General features: G+C 31.8%; 1 protein-coding gene across 1 annotated transcript in view; it reads right to left on the bottom strand.

Annotated features, from left to right (window-relative positions):
• The window catches only part of LOC143079279 (proton myo-inositol cotransporter-like), a 40454-nt gene extending 21547 nt beyond the window's left edge, over nucleotides 1-18907 (bottom strand). Inside the window, exons 1-4 of the mRNA XM_076254527.1 lie at nucleotides 18366-18907; nucleotides 13566-13725; nucleotides 12518-12726; nucleotides 9287-9398 (exon numbers count right to left, since the gene is read on the bottom strand). Coding sequence (XP_076110642.1) covers nucleotides 9287-9398; nucleotides 12518-12726; nucleotides 13566-13725; nucleotides 18366-18756 — 872 coding nt within the window. The 5' untranslated portion in view covers nucleotides 18757-18907. The remainder of the gene's footprint in view (nucleotides 1-9286; nucleotides 9399-12517; nucleotides 12727-13565; nucleotides 13726-18365) is intronic.
• Nucleotides 18908-20741: the final 1834 nt, after the last annotated feature.

The raw sequence follows: 20741 nt of genomic DNA, 5'->3' as shown, positions 1-20741 counted from the left end.
GTCTACAATAGGAAATGAGGAATGGATTTTGAAAACGACACAAATGAATATATCTTGCAGAATGTTTATTCTTACTCGGAGCAAATAATGTTCAGTTTCTTCTTCAACTTCTCACACATAGGAATCAGGTGTACTTTTCTCTAGTCTTGAAATCTCTTTACTTCCGCAAATAATTATTTCGTCCTTTTTGTCCTCCAGATCTTCAATGTGAAAATAATCTGAATTTTCTTTCTATTCGTACTAGCCATTCCTACCACTGACTTCCAGTGGAGAGATGATCCTCCGACAATGTGAACAGTAAATTTCTCAAATTTCTGTTTTCTGTCACAACTTTTAGCCTTTTTTTCGTTATGCCGTTAAATCTCTTTTATCAGTCGCTTTTTATTTTCTTTGACCTTTGTCGCCAATGAAATAACTTATGCATGTGTAAGTCAACAAATATAACAGTGTAACAATACGATGACGTCTTAAGAAGTTCCATAAAGGATAAAAGCGTTAGACTTTTAACATTTGTGTTATTGTTAATTTGATATGAGTCTGTGCACTACAGAATTAAACAATTTATACAATGTACATTTATTTTTATACTGCAACTAGTTGTGTTTATTTAAGAATTGAATGCTTCTTTTTGTAACTTCATTGGGGTGAAAAAGCGTTGACCGAAATACATTTTGTATGAAGCGCGGATGCGCTTCATTCTAAAAATGTGCGCACGGTCAACGTTTTTACAACTCTTTGAAATTACAAAAAGAAGCATTCAATACTTATAATTACATTTTTTAGCTAGGATCATGAAAACACGATTTTTATCAAGTTTTTATTTAATTTACCTGTGCAATTTATTGTGCGACCTCGTGTCATCATGAATGATAAATTTTATTGTGTAATGAAGTTGCTTAAGGAATAACGCGAGATTGCAGTGTAGCCAATCATCTATACTATTAAACGAGAAGACCTCATTTTGTTTGTCGCTTCTCTTCCTTCCACAATAAATAAATCATCATGCCTCTGTGTTCTTTAGGTAACATGCATAGTCGCATTCGTCATCCATTCTTATGATTATTCAGATTGAGTTATTTTGGGAGAAAAACGACAAAATAGGTGTCCGGATATTGTTTCCGTTATCAGACTGACTTTAAGTCATAGATAAGACTTCCGGTTTTAAACATGCACAAGAAAAACCAATCATATGATAGATTACAAAAATGAAAAATAAATAAGCCAATCAGAGCGTTCTCCATATCATGGTTTTTAAATCGCAAGAACCACAACTATTATAGAGACAATTATTTTTTCGCGTTTATCCACATATAAACTACGATTATACTACTATATAGTTATCAAAGATACCAGGATTATAATTTAGTATGCCAGACGCGCGTTTCGTCTACATAAGACTCATCAGTGACGCTCATATCAAAATATTTATAAAGCCAAAAAATTTCAAAATTGAAGAGCATTGAGGGTCAAAAATTTCCAAAAAGTTGTGCCAAATACGGCTTAGGTAATCTATGCCTAGGATAAGAAAATCCTTAGTTTTTCGAAAAATTCCAAATTTTGTAAACAGGAAATTTGTAAAAATGACCACATTATTGATATTCATGTCAACACTATAATATACAGAGACTCTCTGTATTCTGTCTACTTTTTTCTGAAATATTTACTATCTAAGGGGTCATACCAGTTGCATATATATTGAAATAAGTAAAACATGTGGAAACAAGAATGTGTCCATATTATACGGATGCCACATCGGCACTATCATTTACTATGTTTAGTGAACCGTGAAATGGGGTAAAATCTCTAATTTGGCATTAAAATTAGAAAGATCATACATGGATCATAGGTAACATATTTTCTAAGTTTCGAGTTGGTTGGACTTCAACTTCATCTTGCAAAAACTACCTAGACAAAAACTTTAACCTGAAGCGGGACAGACGGACGGACGAACGAACGAACGGACGAACAGACTAGAAAACATAATTCCCATAAATGGGGCATAAAAATTTATTGTTGAAAGTGAAAACTTTAACCTGTAGCCGGACAGAAGGACGGACGAACGAACGGACGGACGAACAGACTAGAAAACATAATTTCCATAAATTGGGCATACAAATTTATTGTTGAAAGTGAAAGTAGTGATTTGGCCAAAATGAAAGTAGGGTAGACATTAGAGGGAGGCAGGACTTATTCGGGACGTCGGGATCGGGTGTTTTTAAGCTCGGGACGTCGGGATTGATCTGTACGGGATGCGGGAATATATTTTTTTTAAATTTCGGAATGTCGGGATATAAATAAGGTTAAAATACGCACCTCGGGATTTCATGTTTTAAGCCCGGGATTTCGGAATCAGGGCCCCTCAGACCACCCCTCAAATGAGCCTTAGTCATTTATACGAGATTCAAATCCTACCATTGGCATGTTAATAGGGCTCTAAAAAGGAAAAGGACTGATGGATTGTCCTAGAAGCACATTTTATTAGAATAATAATGGTCTATAAGCAGTTTCATTTATTTCAATTTGAATCGGTGCAAATTTTTAATTCAATTTGACTTTTACCAAAAAATGCATTGTAGCAAAGGAGAAGAATAATTGTGGTATAAGGCCAGAAACACGAAAATGATTGTATTTAACAGAAAGGAAACACATAACGGACTTTGGAAAAAGGGAGAGGGCTTTTGATACCTTAAATGAAATTCTCCAGTCATAATATCTTTTACAAAAAATCATCCTACAACAGTTTACAAGCTGTATATGCCCGCGATTTCGCGGGTGTGTTCTAGTAATAATGAAACATACATCTCATGTAATTATTTCCTAAGTATATAGTAACACAGCTATATTTTGCATAATGTCAATTTCATCATGGAACACTTTCGCCACAATCAGGGGTCCATTAGGGGATGAAAATAAGTTTTATATTTCTGTTACGTTTTAAAAACTATCAATGTATTAATTTAAGTTACAGCATAAAAACAATATTTAGTCAATGTAATAAAAACATAAACTTTTTTTTTGTACTCGGCGCAAAACTGGGGAAGGGCGTCATACAAAAAAGATTATATTTTCCTGACGTTGACCTAATATTATATATGTTGTGTACATTTAATTATTTTGTACAGGTTATTACTTATACAAATATAATTGAACAAGTAATAATTATTACCTGTACAATTTGTTTGGAGAAAAAGATAATATACAAATATAGCCTTTGTTTGAGGTCGATACAAGGATATATTGACCTGAAAGAAGTATATTGACTGAGGACGAATTAAGTCCGAGGTCGATATACTTCTTTGGGTCGGTATATCCTGTATTGACCTCATACAAAGGCTATATTTGTTATATTATTAATTTCTGACCATATTTGTGTCAAAATCGTCATTTAGGTTTGTTGGAATTTTATAGATATTACATTATCTCCTTGACAATAACAACATATTAGTTGCTATTTCATTTACTTTTTTTTTTGGACATCTTATGTATTTGAATATTTTTTTCGTCAAATAATCGATCACATATATCATGTGTTTCAAAACGTTAAACAATATCCTGAAATTCATTACATGACGTCACAAAGTATATTGGTTTTTAGATATTCTAAAAATAACCGTGCAATATGCTTTTTGCAGGTCAATATGCGTTTTGCTATCCGCCGTTTTCTCTCTACCTTCGAAAATATAGTTTAACATCTGACTATCCCTAAACGAATGAAATTTGTTTAAATATACGAATTAATAATATTAACTTGTACAACTCACAATATTTAAGGTAATATTTGTTTTTTCTTATTTAAAAACTCTTCTCTTTTGGGTTTGTTAGTCTGGATTTTTTTGGCTTTTCTCGTATTTTTGAAATTCATATTGTGTTTGTTTTTCTTTTCTTATTTTCAAGTGTTTATTAGTATCTATAGTGAAATGTTAGAAATTTAAAGACGAACGAAGGACGCAAAGTAATAACATCAGTTAACATGACACCTTGTGCAAATTAAGCTAAACAGCTTGATGCCACATGATACGGACTTCTGGTGCAAAATGACATAGTCGTTAAAAGCTAAAATAAATTGTTACCCTTCGATCATTTATTTTCAAACATACTGGTACCATTACAAAAAGTCGCTTACATATTAATATCATACATTGGAAACAAAAGTCAAGCCTAATAGATTAAATAACCTAATTTTGCAAAAGACAAGGAAGCATTGTATCTTGAATTACAAATTAGTTCAATTATGGTCTAGCAACATTTATAATAAGCAATGATGCTGTTTATCAGATTCCGTTTTGGTAAGCCGCTTCAGCTGCGCTTTTTGACTTTAAAGGGCGCAATACACAGAATTTGGTTAAGTGGTCCTTGTAGTCAAGATCAACTTATATTCTCTATCTGGACATGACTGATAGTCAACAAGGTCTACTTGACAACGGGAATTAAAGTATGATAGAACGAACAACTAATTTGGTGGTTTCAGAGCGACTTTTTTTTCAAAATAAAATGTTCACACAGTTGAATAAAAAGTCTGATAATTTCTCTACTGATATTTGCAAATTGTTTTTTTTAACTTCTTATATTTGTGGATGCCTCCATAACCAACTCCAGAATATGCAGTTCTAATCAACGGGTAAAGTTCATCTAATGTACAATTAAAAAAATTCATTTTCTGCTACTCTCAAAACACCATACTACCCTAAGAAATATCTTTGAAGAGTAGTCTTTTTTGGAACCTAATGTTGCTTCCTTTACATTACCAATATCCTTTCTGTCTTTCACGTAAAAATATTGAATTATTAGAAGATTTATTGTAATCACACAATCTAATTATTTTATCGCGAAATTTCTTTTCTATACTGTTTCCCATCTCTACACTTTAGTTTTGACAACTAAGCTGAACAGTTTTGCTCATATATTTGATATATAAAATGTACTCACATATTGAGAGTTTATACCTTTAGGCTAAGTAATGAATTTTTTCTTAAAAGAGAAACGATTTGTTGTGAACTTCAATCACTGTGTCTAAACCACACCGGCAAAATTTGCTCGGACTCGATGGTATCTAACATCCGGCACAATGACGGAACACCAATAGACAAAAGAAAGGTAGGTTTCTCCTTATTTTTTAATTTTTTTTATGATATCGAAGAATATTTATACATATACAACTATTTTCTATTGTGAGATGTAATATTTTCTACAACCGTTCTATATTAACGGAGAAATAAGTCAAAATGCATGTCAAAATGACGAATTGAGTGAACCTTGCCTCGAAATTGTTTAATTTCTCGTTAAATTGTTCACATTGTACGGAAAGAAAGGTACGGGAAGATAGATATTGACACGGAGATTGCATATTTAGTTATTATGAGCATCTCAATAATTGTATTTCTGTGTATCGAACGAAAGAAAAGGGTCATGTCAAATTAAAATAAACCGGTTTCGTCAATGTTGTTACTACACAATCACCCGGTTTCGTCTATATATATCACCCGGTTTTTTGGGGTTTTTTAACAAACAATTTATGAAAAGAAACTTTGGCACGGATCTGAACATTGTCTTTCGAGAATTTAAATATATATTTATTGTAAAGTAAACTTGGCGTGTTAAAATCTATTTTAAACGGGCACTTTTGGACATAGTTAATTATGCTAATACACATTTTCCTAATGAAAGGCGTATCCCTTATTTCCCTTAACTTCAAACTAATTTTAAATGGAATATAAATACTGAATAGCAAACACTGGTATCTTATTATTTTGTAACATTATTATATTTTCTTTGTTTGTAATAGTAGTATGTAAAGATGAAAAATAAAAGGATGTGTTTTGATTGTGCCATAATTTTAATTTACTATACTATATTATACACTTATAGTTTAAAATATTTACTATCAATTATTAATACATTTATGCATTCAATCATTGACGAACAGTCCCAAACCGACTATAGTCTATACTGTTCTGCACAAATTAATCATGCATGCAGTCCTGACAGATTTTCTGGTACTATATATACTGTGTTACTTGCGCACTAAAGCGAGTTTTCACACTTAAGCATCCATAACATAGCAGTGAGATTTGTAACTTTCTCTCCGTTTATGGTAGGCACATTTATTTTTATAGGCATGTTTTCACATCATTTTTACAGTTCAAATTCATTTTTTGTACAGTTCAAATTCAATTGAAACTTCAAGATAACTTTCGAAAACAATATCTGACAGTTTTGTATTTTCAATGTAAATAAAAGTTGGTTTGCAAAACATGACCGTCATTTATATCTAGGTCTTATTTTAAAAAAGAAGAAGTGATGGTAACCACTTATCCCATAAACATTGACAATTAGACAACTTTCTTTTAGACACAAAAATTATGTTGAATTAATCAAGTTTAGGTCAGCGTATGCCTTAAACAATGAGAAAAACACACAAACTGCATGAAAGCAAGCTAAAACAGGGCCCTAAATTATAAATGTAAAACAATTCAAACAAGAAAACTACCTGCCTATTTTATGTTCTAAACGCATATGGTATGAAGCAACTAAAGACAACCATGGAATTACAAGCGTGTGATTCGGGAATGGACTGAGTCAAAGTGTTGTCGCTGACACAAAAAACTCAATAACTCCAAAATAAAAGTTTGAATAATCCCCAAAAAGTATAGACATCTTAAGATTAATATTAATAAGAAATGAGCAAAATTTAAACAATAATCATAAATAGGTTTTGAGATACATCGCTATAAGTGACCCTCCCTTTCTTGTTTTACCCAAAAAATTCAATCACTTTAAACCAAAATTTTAAACATCACCAAAAAGTAAACAGAAGTTTAAAATATTTATATAACTAAGAAGTGTATAAAGTTTAATGACGTTATAATACTTCGTTTTTGAGATATGGCGCGACATGTTAAAAAAAACCCACATTCCTGTTTCACTTACATTTTCTGTAACTCAAAACGATTTACTTTGATTTTCACTAAAAGGTTTGCAGGTCGTTTAACCATTATAAGAAATAACCATGTTAAATTTTAAGAAAATAAGATTAGCTATCCTGAAGTTACGGTGCGACATGTTTATGCTGGATAGACGAATAGATAGACGGACGGACGGACCGAATGACTGATAGATGGAGGAACGGACGGATGAAAGGACGGACGGACAGACGGGTGTATACAATAATACGTCCTGTCAAAATTGGGACGGGCGTGTAAAAACGCAAAGAAATGAAAAAAAACCTCGTAATTAAAGGTCAATAAGTTTTATTAGGATATCGGCCAAGTCGATTTATTTGTATATTTGTCTGCCTTATCATTTTTGCTATATATCTTTTATATATATTTGAAAAAAATGTATAGAAATCGATAAAAAGAACTTGATATTCGGCATTTATTATAATAAACATAATCCAACTCACATAATCCGATTTCCCGGGTGTCCCTGTTTTCTCATTTCTTACAATATTTTAATTCGGTATACACTTTATAAGATAAGTAGCGAATCTAGATGACGTATAGGTTGCACGCCCCGACCCAACCTTTGGTTGCCAAAACTATATTGATTCCTGTATTTAACGATTTTGTAAAGCAAAAATATTATCAAAATATTGTTCGACTCGCTACGCTCGGCTGTATGTAAAAGTTGTTCGAATTACGTCCACTTTGAAATAAACTGAATCCGTCTGTCCGTATATATTGTCAAAATATATTGACCAACGTCAGTGTACGATCATCATAACACAACGGCGACAGTACAGACTCGTTTTTTAGTAATGTTAACAAAATAATTATTATTGAATTTTGTCGATGACCTGAGACTATTATACTAATTTGTACATAGCAGTATAGTTACAATAAGGGATACAAAAAAATATTTTAATGCATGGTAGTTGTAATCCTACATTCATTTTCTATGTTGATTATGCATGCATATACAGATGTCTTATTATCAACGTTTATCCTTAAGAAGATTTATTTTTAACGATTGTAGAAAAGATTACATACATAGAATGATTAGATTACTTATAAAGGTGTCCATCCTTTTGTGCGAGAAAATCACATATCAATTGTGTGTTTCGATTTTTAAGACCGTAAACTTTAATTTCAAATGTTCAACATATTTTCCCATAACACATATAGAAAACGCATATTTAGAGAGCTTTAATCTCAATATGCTGTTAAAAAATTTCGGAATGCAAAGTAAATTAAAATAATTGTGTTCTTTGAGAGTAGGAATTCAAGTTTTTGCTTATTATTTATTTGAATCTGAGACTCATATATAAATAATAATAAGCCGTTGTCCGGTGAACGAACTTGTTTTCCAACGACCCACAAAACTCCTTTTGAACGCTGAAGTTAAATAATCAATTATAATGTAATGCGATTATGATTTTTTTTATTTGACCAAACCGGGTTATGCATTTTGAAATCTATGACGAAACCGGGTTGTATACATTGACGAAACCGGCCAGTTCCATTTTGACATGACCCATTTCTTTCGTTCAATACACAGAGATACAATTATGGAGATGCTCATAATAACTAAATTTGCAATCTCCGTGTCAATATCTATCTTCCCGTACCTTTCTTTCCGTACAATGTGAACAATTTAACGAGAAATTAAACAATTTCGAGGCAAGGTTCACTCAATTCGTCATTTTGACATGCGTTTTGACTTATTTCTCCGTTAATATAGAACGGTTGTAGAAAATATTACATCTCACAATAGAAAATAGTTGTATATGTATAAATATTCTTCGATATCATAAAAAAAAATAAAAAATAAGGAGAAACTTACCTTTCTTTTGTCTATTGGTGTTCCGTCATTGTGCCGGATGTTAGATACCATCGAGTCCGAGCAAATTTTGCCGGTGTGGTTTAGACACAGTGTCAATAGGCCAAGGTAAAATAATGGTTTGTACAAGTTATTATCTTTTTTTCAGTAAAAATTGTACTAGTAATTACTTGTACAATTGTATTTGTTCAAGTAATAACTTGTATGATGGCATTATACAAGTAATTACTTGTATAAAATTTGTGTACAGGTAATAACCTGTAGTTTTATATAACTATATTTTTTTGTATATGTATATAAGAGTCTCAGGATTTCCGTAACGGTATTAATATAAGACATGTAAGATGATAATATACAAAGATTATGTTATAAAAATAATTTTGACAAATATTTCGGCTGAACAAATACCCTTCGTAGGTGTCAATATTTTTTGTACACTGACGAAGGCCATTTGTTCACACATATCTATAAATCATACTAATACTAATATATTATACTTATTTCTCACATGACTGTGTTTATTCCACATAGCTGTTGAAAAAACTGCATAAGACATCCTAGAAGTAATGCTTTTCTTACGGGCTGATTACCAAGCATTTTTCCAATTGTTGCAAACACGTCTAAAATAGATAATGACTTGATTAAAGGTCAGTGTAAGATATTTAATGCATATACAGACAAGATATTTACATGCATTCTATACATTTGTACTTTTTTTCTACAGAACATTCAAAATGGTGACCATATATTCGAAAATCTTAATATGGCTGTATATTTATTTTTTCGATATTCATATGCAGTTTCGCATGCTGTAATTGCTTGCAAAATTTCATACAAATCCGTTAGATTGCCCATTTACGTTCCTGTTACCTAAGTTTATATTGCTATCATTGTTTCTTTACTTCGGGGTACCTATAAACCAGCAGTAAGAAGAAGATATGATTCAGAAAAGGCAGCATTCACCGTGTAAACTGCCGGTTCCAAGTCCGAATACAGGAGGAGGGAAGTAATTTTTCTTCTTATTGGCGCAATCGTATGTTTTATTTTTGGCGCAAATGATACCATGTAATTTTAAAACAGGTGGCGCAAACGTAGCATTGGAGAAAAAAGTTGTGGCGCAAAAGGGCGCATTTTTGGCGCAAACGGATTTCTCCCGGTATTACACAGTGATGACTATCAGATCAAATGACCACACCTTGAAGAAACACCAGACACATGCAATCATTTCATTCATCCTTTCCAATTAATGTTTACATCCTTATTTTGACAGGTGCCCTTAATCAGTTAAACATTTGAAATTCCATATGACTTCGTATTTGAAAAATGGATGCAGACAAAAATGTTGACATGCAAAATTATAAGATGGGGAAATGACCAAAAAAAACGACTTTACTGTTTTACCATTCATATTGTTATGTACATGTATTATATGATAAGAAATTCAATTCAATGAAATAGCACAAAAGAGTAGCTCTTATGAGGTCGTCCAGATTCAGAATAACAACAAAATAGAATAGAATCAACATTATCCAAGCTTCAAACAATGCCGTACAAATGACGGTACATAGCCAGCTCATCTGCATGTTTTTACAAAGGATTTTTACCATTAAGGGGGCTCGCGGGTATAAATCTTTTTTTTTTTTTTTAATATCAGATTTCGCTATATTTTTCTATAAATGAACTCTTATCATTTACTTAATAGAAAAATGAAATAAAATAATGGGGTCAGCGTTCATTCAAGCTCACAATCTACCTCCGAAAGAAGCAGGATTTTTTAATGTCCATTTTTTTCTGTTGAACTAATTGGAGCAATAGAGGTAATATCGAAATAAAAAAAGAACTAAATTACAGATATCGCTTAAATTTATCTGTTATTTGGTTTATGTACAGCTTATTTGATAACAATAATAAAAAAAATATAGGTCACCGATGAGTTAAAAAAGATATTTCAATTTTGATGCCAAAAAATGGCATTTTTGTTAAAAGGCAGATAATTTTTAGCTTTTTTCAATCATATTAACATTTTAATAGTCATCTGGGGCCAAACCGAATCGATTTTTTGGGGGATTTTTTGTACCATATCATAAAGTAATAACTAATAGTGTAATAAATAAAATTTGAAATGAAAAAACAAATGTTTTTTTATCGGCGGGCTGATAAACGAACCTTTATTTATTTAGCTGTTTCCGGAATGTTATCACATGCCTTTCTGTTAGTTTTCGTGACGTTTATCACATGCAACTTTGTGAATTTTCGGAAATGTGTATTAAAACGACAATACAGCACGGAAAATTAAAAGTGATTTATAATTATTGTTATATACATATACACATTCATGGATCTACGATCTGTCGATACCTGTGTCTTGGCATTACAAAAGGTCATGTTTTTCTCTGACTGTTTATGACGTCTTTACACTAAATGCATTGGATGTTGCATGTGTACTGATTGATAATTTAAGAAGTCTTAGATGCATGATTTTTTATTCGTTGTAAGTGGCTTTGAACTAGCTGTCAGTAACTGCGAGTACTCTCAGATCAGTACTTAGTGTCTTTTTGTTGTTGGGATATACAAGTACCCGGCCACGTTCACTCTGTGTTTTTATGAGATGTATTTCTATTTGTAAATCCATATGATGAGGTTAGCCTTTTCAACTGATTTTTATTGTTCGTTCTTATGTTGTGAAGTTACACCACTGTCCCAGAGACAGATTAGGGTGAGGGTTGTTATTTTAGCCCTCACTATCGCTCGGGCAAAATTTATCACGAATATAATTCCTACCAATGTTAAAACTACAATAAAGTATAGCTTGCATCAATTATTTCTTAAATAATCTATACTCATTTCTATGAGAAACCATCGACTTTCAAATTAGTGCAACTTCTTCTACCTGTGAGAAATATCAAAGGGCTATACAACCTGGGAAAATATTTATTTTCTGCAGAAAAGGCACGTATTGGTTAATTATTTAAATGCTTATTGTAAGTCTAATATGTCTTAGACTATGTGTCATGCCATACTTACTTAATCTGAACACCAGTGCCGGGCTTTTGAAGTTAATAAAATTCAATTTTTCAAATTTTTATTCTTAATTTGTTATTACAGACTTACATACACTTATTCTAAAAGAATACAAATTCCATAATTACAGACTTACATACACTTATTCTAAAAGAATACAAATTCCATAATTAGATCTCTGGATGTTTCCGCAACAACAAAAAATGTCATCAATGAATTAAAACAGAACTAAATATTTTTAATTCTTTCATTGATTTTTTATACTTTGTGTATAAACGTTAAATTATGCTGTATATTGTCTATTGGATATTTATATTGTGTAAATCCAATAACTTGCTGTTCTTGCTTACGAAAATAAAGCATTATTATTATTATTAAGCTTTTGATTTTGCCATTTTTTAAGGGAATTTCCGTTGTGAATTTTACAATTTTTTAACTTTTACGTTTTAAAACAAATGTTCGTTTCAAATGATCATTTTTGGATGAAAAAACGTAACTGTATACTATAAAACTATTACTGGTAATCAACTTGTCGTTCAGGTGACGTCATTTTGTCACTGGTGTAGAGCTGTCTCTTTGGTCTGGTTGTGTCTTTGACATATTCCCCATTTCCATTCTCAATTTTATCATTGGCAATCATACCGTATCTCCCTTATCTTTATATTTAATTGATAAAGAATTATTGAAAACAAATATATACTTTATAACAATAACTTACTTGACTGCTCAAATTCTCTACTCTCTTTTACAGATTTCTCTATGTCTCTCATTTCATTGTCAACATTTGATGAATCTCTCAACTTTTCCAAAATTTTTCTTGCTTCTTCTACCTTCCCTTTGTTAACAAGATACCTTGGACTCTCTGGTAAAAAGAAAAATCCAACGAACTGGATTATACTTGGCACACCTGCTATGCCAAGCATATATCTACAAAAAAATCAAGTAGCAGTCAGACCTCGATAGTGTTACCTTTACAAACTATTGGCCTCGATGCTTGCTAATCATTAAAGATGTTTCGGTAAGGCATTTTAAATTGAAATATCATGTTTATTTTTTACCATGTTTATTCTTCTGAATGATACACGACATATAGGTTCATTTTGTGAATAAATATTATTACTAACTTGATCTTCACACCGATGCCGGGTTTTTAATGTTAATAAAATACAAGTTTTCACATTTTTATTGTCGAATCTCATTTACGTGCTCATGCCTTATAATATCAACATAAAAACATTATTTATAACATGTCACGACACTTTTCGTATGTTCGTTTATTTATGTTTGATTCACTGATCTGGTCATCCCAATACAAAGATCAAATAAATGGAAAAAAATCTTCTACAGATACTGTTTTTTTTTCATTTATCAAACATATATATTATTATTTTAATACTAATAAATAAAAACTGATACAAATTAACTACGGCAAGAAGAGAAGAGAAGAGAAGAGAAGAAGCAGAATGAGAAGAGAAGAAGAGAAGAGAAGAGAAGAGAAGAGAAGAGAAAAAGAATGAATCGAAAATAAACGAACGGAACAGAACATAACAGATGTATTGAATGTGAAGAGAAGAGAAGATATATTAAATGAATTGAAATGAAAAATAAAATAGAATAAAATAGAATAAACTTGACTAATAAATGAAATAACTTAAATTTAGATAGAAGAGGAGTCCGAGAGAATACAATAGAAATACAACAAATAAACTAATTAATATAAATATAAGTAAATAAGGGTTGAATACATGATAAATAAAGAGAGTTACCTCCAGCCATTTTCTTTGTCCCCACTGAAAGCTCCTGCTACAATACTCGACAGTAGAATTCCTATTGTGATGAACAGTTGGTTAAGGGATACCAGCGCTCCTCGTATTGATGCTGGGGCAGCTTCAGCTACATAAATTGGCACTGACATCGACGCAAAACCTAAATTCAGATAGGAATGTTTGTCGGCGTGTAATTAGGATGTAAAACCTTGTGATGATTTAAAACAGCCATGACGCCTTTAACTAGAAGATTTGATATTCATAATTATGTTAAATATGTACAAATCTTATTCAAGGTTTTACCAAAATACATTAGATCTAAAAAGCTTCAATAGTCCAAAATCCATGATTATTGTGTAATTAATTGTATGCAAACAATATATGAAGAGAAGAGGTACACAACACCTAAGAAAGATAACTCTAACCCATGATCTGTTCCATTGCAGTGTTGTAAAATCACATGCACGATGCAATGTCTTAAAAGATCCTAATTAGAATGTTTACTTTGTTGCTAAGAGCAAATGTACACCTGTTATTATCCGTTAATAGTTACCCAGTTAACACCAGTTGGAAAATAACTATCATCAAGACATTAATTATTTCAAAATTGAACCATCTGTTTTTAACATTACAAGCACAATGCAAAAATACTTAAAAACAACTAAATGACAAAAATGTATTCATTTATTTGGTTACTGAACAAACCTGATGAGATAAAAAGAGAAATAGTATGTTCTGAACACAAATTAGGCAGACACATGTAACCGCGGGAAATTAGATGAGTTCCGGGGTAGAAAAAGTAAGAGATTTTCGAAATGTATACATTCGAAATTCTCGTATGTGTACTTTCCCTGCATATACCCAGGAACTCATAAAATTTCCCCCGGTTAAATGTGGAGTTATCTTTCTTGAGCTGAAGACCACACAGATGTCGTTGTATTGTTACTTCCGTTGATCGAAGTTGAATGGAGGAAAAAAAAGCAACATCACTTGCGGAAAAATGAAATAAAAGTGTGTAAACGGTATCATATTTTATCGGGATATCCAAATTCAATAAGGAAAATCATCTGGGAAGAGCATGGACTCGTTGATTTAACCGGTAAGTGAAATTTTATTACATTTCAAAACAATTTTTCCTGACCGTTGCCCCAATTTCATGAAACGAAGTTGGCAACCTTTCGCTTCGCTCTATAGTCGAGATTCACGTTGATAGTAAACATGCATATTTAAAGTAAAAATATGGTATATTAGTATATATATGGTACAAATAAGTGATATATATTAAAAATCTGAGATTTGTGATAATAAAGGGGTAGGACTATGGGGGGCTCATAACAGGATCCTGTCCTCAAGTACCTATGGATGATACACCCACATTTCAAAGATGTAAGACGTTATTGCCTGGTTGTGTTTCTTGCATACAAATACATTAAGTTGACCTTGAGGTCAAATTTGAAGGTCACATGAAGGTCATCATGATACAAGACACTTAACCTCTTGACTATACATCCACATGCCAAATATTTATGGCCTTCATCAAATTAAAGACAAAAAGTAATGGCCCATATGTACTATCAGAATGGAACTTGCTCTTATTTATTGAGGGAGGGTATATTTTAACCTTGAATTGAAAACAATTTGACGGTTTAATTGTTATAACTTTTTGCGAGAATAACAGAAACACTAAAATGCAACAAACAAAAAAATTTGTAAGGGTTCCGCGGAACCCAGTGTCTCGCCTACTTTTGCTGTAAATTGCAGGATCAACAAAAGTGAGGGAAAAAATCAATAAAAATATTCCGCTTGATACCATGTTTGGATTGTAGGAAGCTTCTGTCCAAGTTTGGTAAAAGAAATCCTGGATAGTTTATGAATCTAATAAATGTTTTAAAAACTTTGACTGCAGACTGGATGTAATATTAACTGGAAGAAAAACTAAGTCCATTTATAAGTAAAATACAGATACACAGGTACAAAATATTAACAAAATTTCCATCTAGATACTAGCTTTTGATCATAAACAAGTTTCTGTCTTAGTCTGGTACAAATAAAAAATAGTATAAGAAAGTTATCAAAATTTTTAAAAATTGAACAACAGAGTGAATGTGTTGTTTCCTGGCAGAAAAAAAAGTCCATTTAAAGTAAAATATGGAAAAAATGGATTTGTCATTTTACAAAATTTACTTCTGGATACTATCTTATGATCATAAACAAGCTTCTGTCCAAGTTTGGTACAAACCAAGGATAGTTTAAGAAAGTTATTAAAATTTTAAAAACTACAACCACAGAGTGATGTAATGTTTTCCCGCAGAAAAACTAAGTGCATTTACAAGTAAAATACGGAAAAAATGGAATTTTATTTTCACAAAATTTACTTCTGGATACTATCTTATGATCATAAATAAGCTTCTGTCCAAGTTTGGTAGAAATCCAGGATAGTTTAAGAAAGTTATTTAAATTTTAAAAACTTTAACCACAGAGTGTATGTAATGTTTTCCCGCAGAAAAACTAAGTCCATTTATAAGTAAAATACGGAAAAAATGGAATTTTATTTTCACAAAATTTACTTCTGGATACTATCTTATGATCATAAACAAGCTTCTGTCCAAGTTTGGTAGAAATCCAGTATGGTTTAAGAAAGTTATTAAAATTTCAAAAACTTTAACCACAGAGTGAATATTTGTGGTCGCCGCCGACGACGACGAAATGTAGGATCGCTTAGTCTCGCCTTTTCGACTAAAGTCGAAGGCTCGACAAAAACGACAATGTAACACACACAGAAACGAACTATAAGATAACAACTACCATTTTCCTGACTTGGTGCAGGACATTTTAAGAAAAAATAGTGGGTTGAACCTGGTTTTGTGGCTAGCCAAATTTTGAAACCTAAAACATATATCCAATTACAATAAGTTCAAAAGAAACAATTAGTTAATGGTCAGCATTGTGTGTATAATATAGACTAGACGCCATCTAATAAACCATTGCGGTGACCTGTGAAGAATGATCACGGTCTTTGAACCGATATGGACATAAACACAGACAAGCACGAGCAATCGTGTAATGCAGATTTTTAAAGGTCTATTTGATATGATCTTTACATTCGATAGAAGTGTCAATCTTTGTATTTTAAAGTATAAGAATGTTTGATGGGTCAAAACAGTCAACGAAATGGTTATTCCCGACTGTTCCATTTTATCACTTTTTTTCTTTTTAACAATTGAATATGCTTAGCCCATCGGTAATCAATAACTAGTTAACCAACGGGTCAAATTATAGATTGCAAGAGTACGGTTTCAAAAGAAGTTGAATTATTGACTTGCAAGTCAGTTACTAGTATACATAACAGTGATGTTTTTTATAGCTTATTTTGACATAATTGGACAAAACTGACTGCTAATAGCCAAATAGTATTGCTAAATTCCGCTTTTGTAAATGTTTTAAACAAAAAAGCACATTTTAAATGTTTGTCTCAATCGAAGCTAACACCCTTTTAAAAATATTCATCAAGGTTAAAAAAAAAAACCGAAAACTGAAGAATCGCATGAATTTGAGAAGAAGAACGATCAGGTGCGCCGACGGGGTATTTATTAGTTCAGAATATAACAATTTGTTCTTCTAGATAGTTTCGAACATTTAATAGATTTATATTTGAAAAAGTAATGATAATCAAATTGCAATTTATACAGACTCTGTTTCTTTCACAGGTAAAACCAGCCTGAAATTACTAGTATAGGTTTAAAGTAATTGTGCAAATAGCAGAAAATAAAACTCATCGGTCAGTGACCAATCTGATATGATTAACCTTTTTTTTTATATAGTAAAAGTAAAGGACCCGGTAAAAATACCAGCATGTCCAAGAAGAATCGGAAAGATTGAGGAAGTTTACATAAGCTACAAATGTACCTCTTTAACAACCAATTCATTTCCAAAACTACTACGGTATGCAATTGTTATCATTTTGATTTTCATAGCGGACTTTAAAGTATTCTACACATTAGCAACGGAAGATAATTTTGAGCCTGAGGTGACGTAGGGGGGTCCGATGAAGATTATTTTTTTTTCTTTCTTTGATAAAAGCCGTCTTTACGTAAGTAACAACATTCTGTCGTTAATATAGTAAATCCTGTAATGAAAATTGAGAAGAGTATGCGATATATAACGTTTTAGCTAGGATATTGCAAAAACAACCCAAAGCCTATATTACTATATATATATGCACTTGATTTGAATGTATATACATGACAAAATATTTTTTTTTTTTTCATTTTATTGTTGATTGATTCCCAGTGGATATGACCGAACATGTTTGATACAAATTCGGATGTTTCTGGTTAAAGATAAAACCAATAAATATTTTCAAATAGTCCATTAATTCTATAGGATTAAAGTGACATTAAATGTCATATGCATGTTCACCGATTTAAGTAAATTTTCATATGTTTTTTTTTGTTAATAACATACTTGACTGTATATACAAATTATAAAAAAAAGTGACTATCAGTAACCGCTGTGGATATAAAACTTGGAATTGATATGAAATGGAAAAGTTATTTCTAGTTTATTTATATTCATATAATACAATAAAACACAAATTAATGGAAATTAATGGAAAACAAAAAAATAACAGATTTTGGAAAAAGGGGGAGGCCTTAAAAAATATTGTCCTGTCCCCATGTACACTAAAAAGACTACCTATTTCAAAATTATAAACTGACTGCAGCATTTAATTATAATTACTGCAATTTAAAAAATATCGCCTTATATGACATTTCAAAAAATATAAAGTAGTGTTCTTACCTATTCCAGCTCCAACAACTAGGCGCCCTATCAGTAAAAGCTCCTTGCTGTTTGACAATGCCATCATTATAGCACCACCAGTAAAAACAAAACTTGCAGTCATAATCACCACCTTTCTTCCAAAACGTTCAGTGATAATACCAGCAATTAACGCAAATAAGGCTGCTGCACCAATAGTAGCACTAACTATAGCCTCTTGGTATACAGTAGTCAGGTTGAAGTAGTCTTTCATCAATAACATTGATCCTGAGATGATACCCGTGTCATATCCAAATAAAAGGCCACCTATGGTGGCAAACATCGTTAAGAACACAACATAAAACTTAGATCCGCTAGTGTCCTCATGATCTGAAACAGACATATCGCCATTTTTATGTTTTTCGCTCGACATCTTCTTTTTCGTATTAATTAAACTAAAATATTTCGCTGTATCTGATAAAACTTATCAAAATAGACTTCGATCCAATTTTGTAATGCAGGTGTGTAAACTTATTTTTCTATTTACGTTAACATGTCCGCCTCTATAACTTAGCCGACTTCAAGAAACTAAACTCGGGTAGGTGTACGTTAATCGTTATCTGGTCTTTTTGTGGTATATGTTTAATAACTAAGAGACGGAAATATGCCAGTGTTATCTTTCAACCTAGGCTTTGCACTACATAGACGTCTTATAAAAAAATTAATCATCCAACAAGTTAAACTTTTGATAAAATCCATGATCACTATATAGACAAAATGAAACGACGATTTCTTTTTATTCTAATTCATATTTTATGACTTTTTGCGTTGAGGCCTGGACTAAGTCGGGTGTGTCTATTTTCTGTGTTGGTCTTTGTATTATGTATTCGGGTTTTGTTTTCTGTAATTAGTTAAGACTTCAGTTTTATCATGTATATCTTTGATATTCATTTGTAAAATTTACTGTTTGCAATAGCATAAATTGTTCTAAATAACAAGGATGTTCTTATCACAAGCAACAAACCCTAGCCGTATTTGGCACAACCTTTTTCAACTTTTGATCCTCAGTGCTGTACAACATTGTACTTTTTTTTACTTACGAACTTTTATATCTGGGCGTCACTGGTAAGTCTTGTGTGGACGATGCGCGTTTTTGGCTTATTGAATTTTAAACCTGATGCCTTTTGTTATCATTCATGTGTTTCTTTGCATCATACGTTCTCCTATTTATTTGTATTGTAGTCCTGTAATATTATGTTGTCATTTTAATGTTATATTTAACATTGCCATTAAAGTGCGAGGTTTGGCATGCCACAAAACCAGGTTCAACCCACCATTTTTTCCTTTAAAAATGTCCTGTACCGAGTCAGGAATATGGCCATTGTTATATTATAGTTCGTTTCTGTGTGTGTTACATTTTAACGTTGTGTGTCCGTTGTGTCGTTTGTTTTCTCTTATTTTTTAGTGTGAATTCACTTTACTATAAGACGTGTCACGGTACTTATCTATCCCAAATTCATGTATTTGGTTTTGATGTTATATTTGTTATTCTCATAGGAGTTTGTCTAATGCTTAGTCCGTTTCTGTGCGTGTTACTTTTTAATGTTGTGTCGTTGTTCTCCTCTTATATTTAATGCGTTTCCCTCAGTTTTAGTTTGTTAGCCCGATTTTGTTTTTTTTCCATTGATTTATAAGTTTTTAACAGCGGTATACTACTGTTGCCTTTATTTAAAGAAGGTTACACACACACAAAAATATCTAGCTTCCATTTATCATAACTTATTACATGCAATCTTATACTGAAAAAAAATTGTAACTAGATGAACTTTCTTTTGTGTGGGTGCGTTTGTGTGTGAATACTAATCAGACCAATTTGAAAATTGATTTTTTTTTATACTGGGATATGGAAATGAGGTTACCGAGAAAAATACCTCCACTTATCAAGATACCCTCCAGTGGCAGTTCAAATAGCATGCTCTCAATTGCTAATTTTTATTCGTTTTTAACTTGGATTACCTAGATTACCAACGACATATGTATACGTGTATATTGTCTTTCGTTGTTGAAGGTCGTATGGTTGCCTATATATATACATCTACTTCATTTGAAAAATTGTTGGACAGTTGTCTCATTGCCATTCATACCACATCTCCTTAAAACAAGGAATTAATTGAAGTTCAACTAAGTGTTAGTCATGTCTAATTAAGGGTAGATCATTAAATAAATAGCACATAGGTGAGAGGGTGATAGAGCAGATTGGTACCCGAGAAAAACATTGTCAAACGCGGCGAAGCCAAGATTGACAATGCTTTTTCTAGGGGTACCGATAAGAAATACTGGGATACCGATAAGAAATACTGGGATATAAGAAATAAGTACGAGTCGTTCCACGCTTCGTTGTATAGTAAATTAGAACTT

Source organism: Mytilus galloprovincialis, chromosome 1, assembly GCF_965363235.1.
Source record: "Mytilus galloprovincialis chromosome 1, xbMytGall1.hap1.1, whole genome shotgun sequence".
NCBI classification, from domain to species: Eukaryota; Metazoa; Mollusca; class Bivalvia; order Mytilida; family Mytilidae; genus Mytilus; species Mytilus galloprovincialis.
This window is presented reverse-complemented; position numbering and strand designations above follow the sequence as displayed.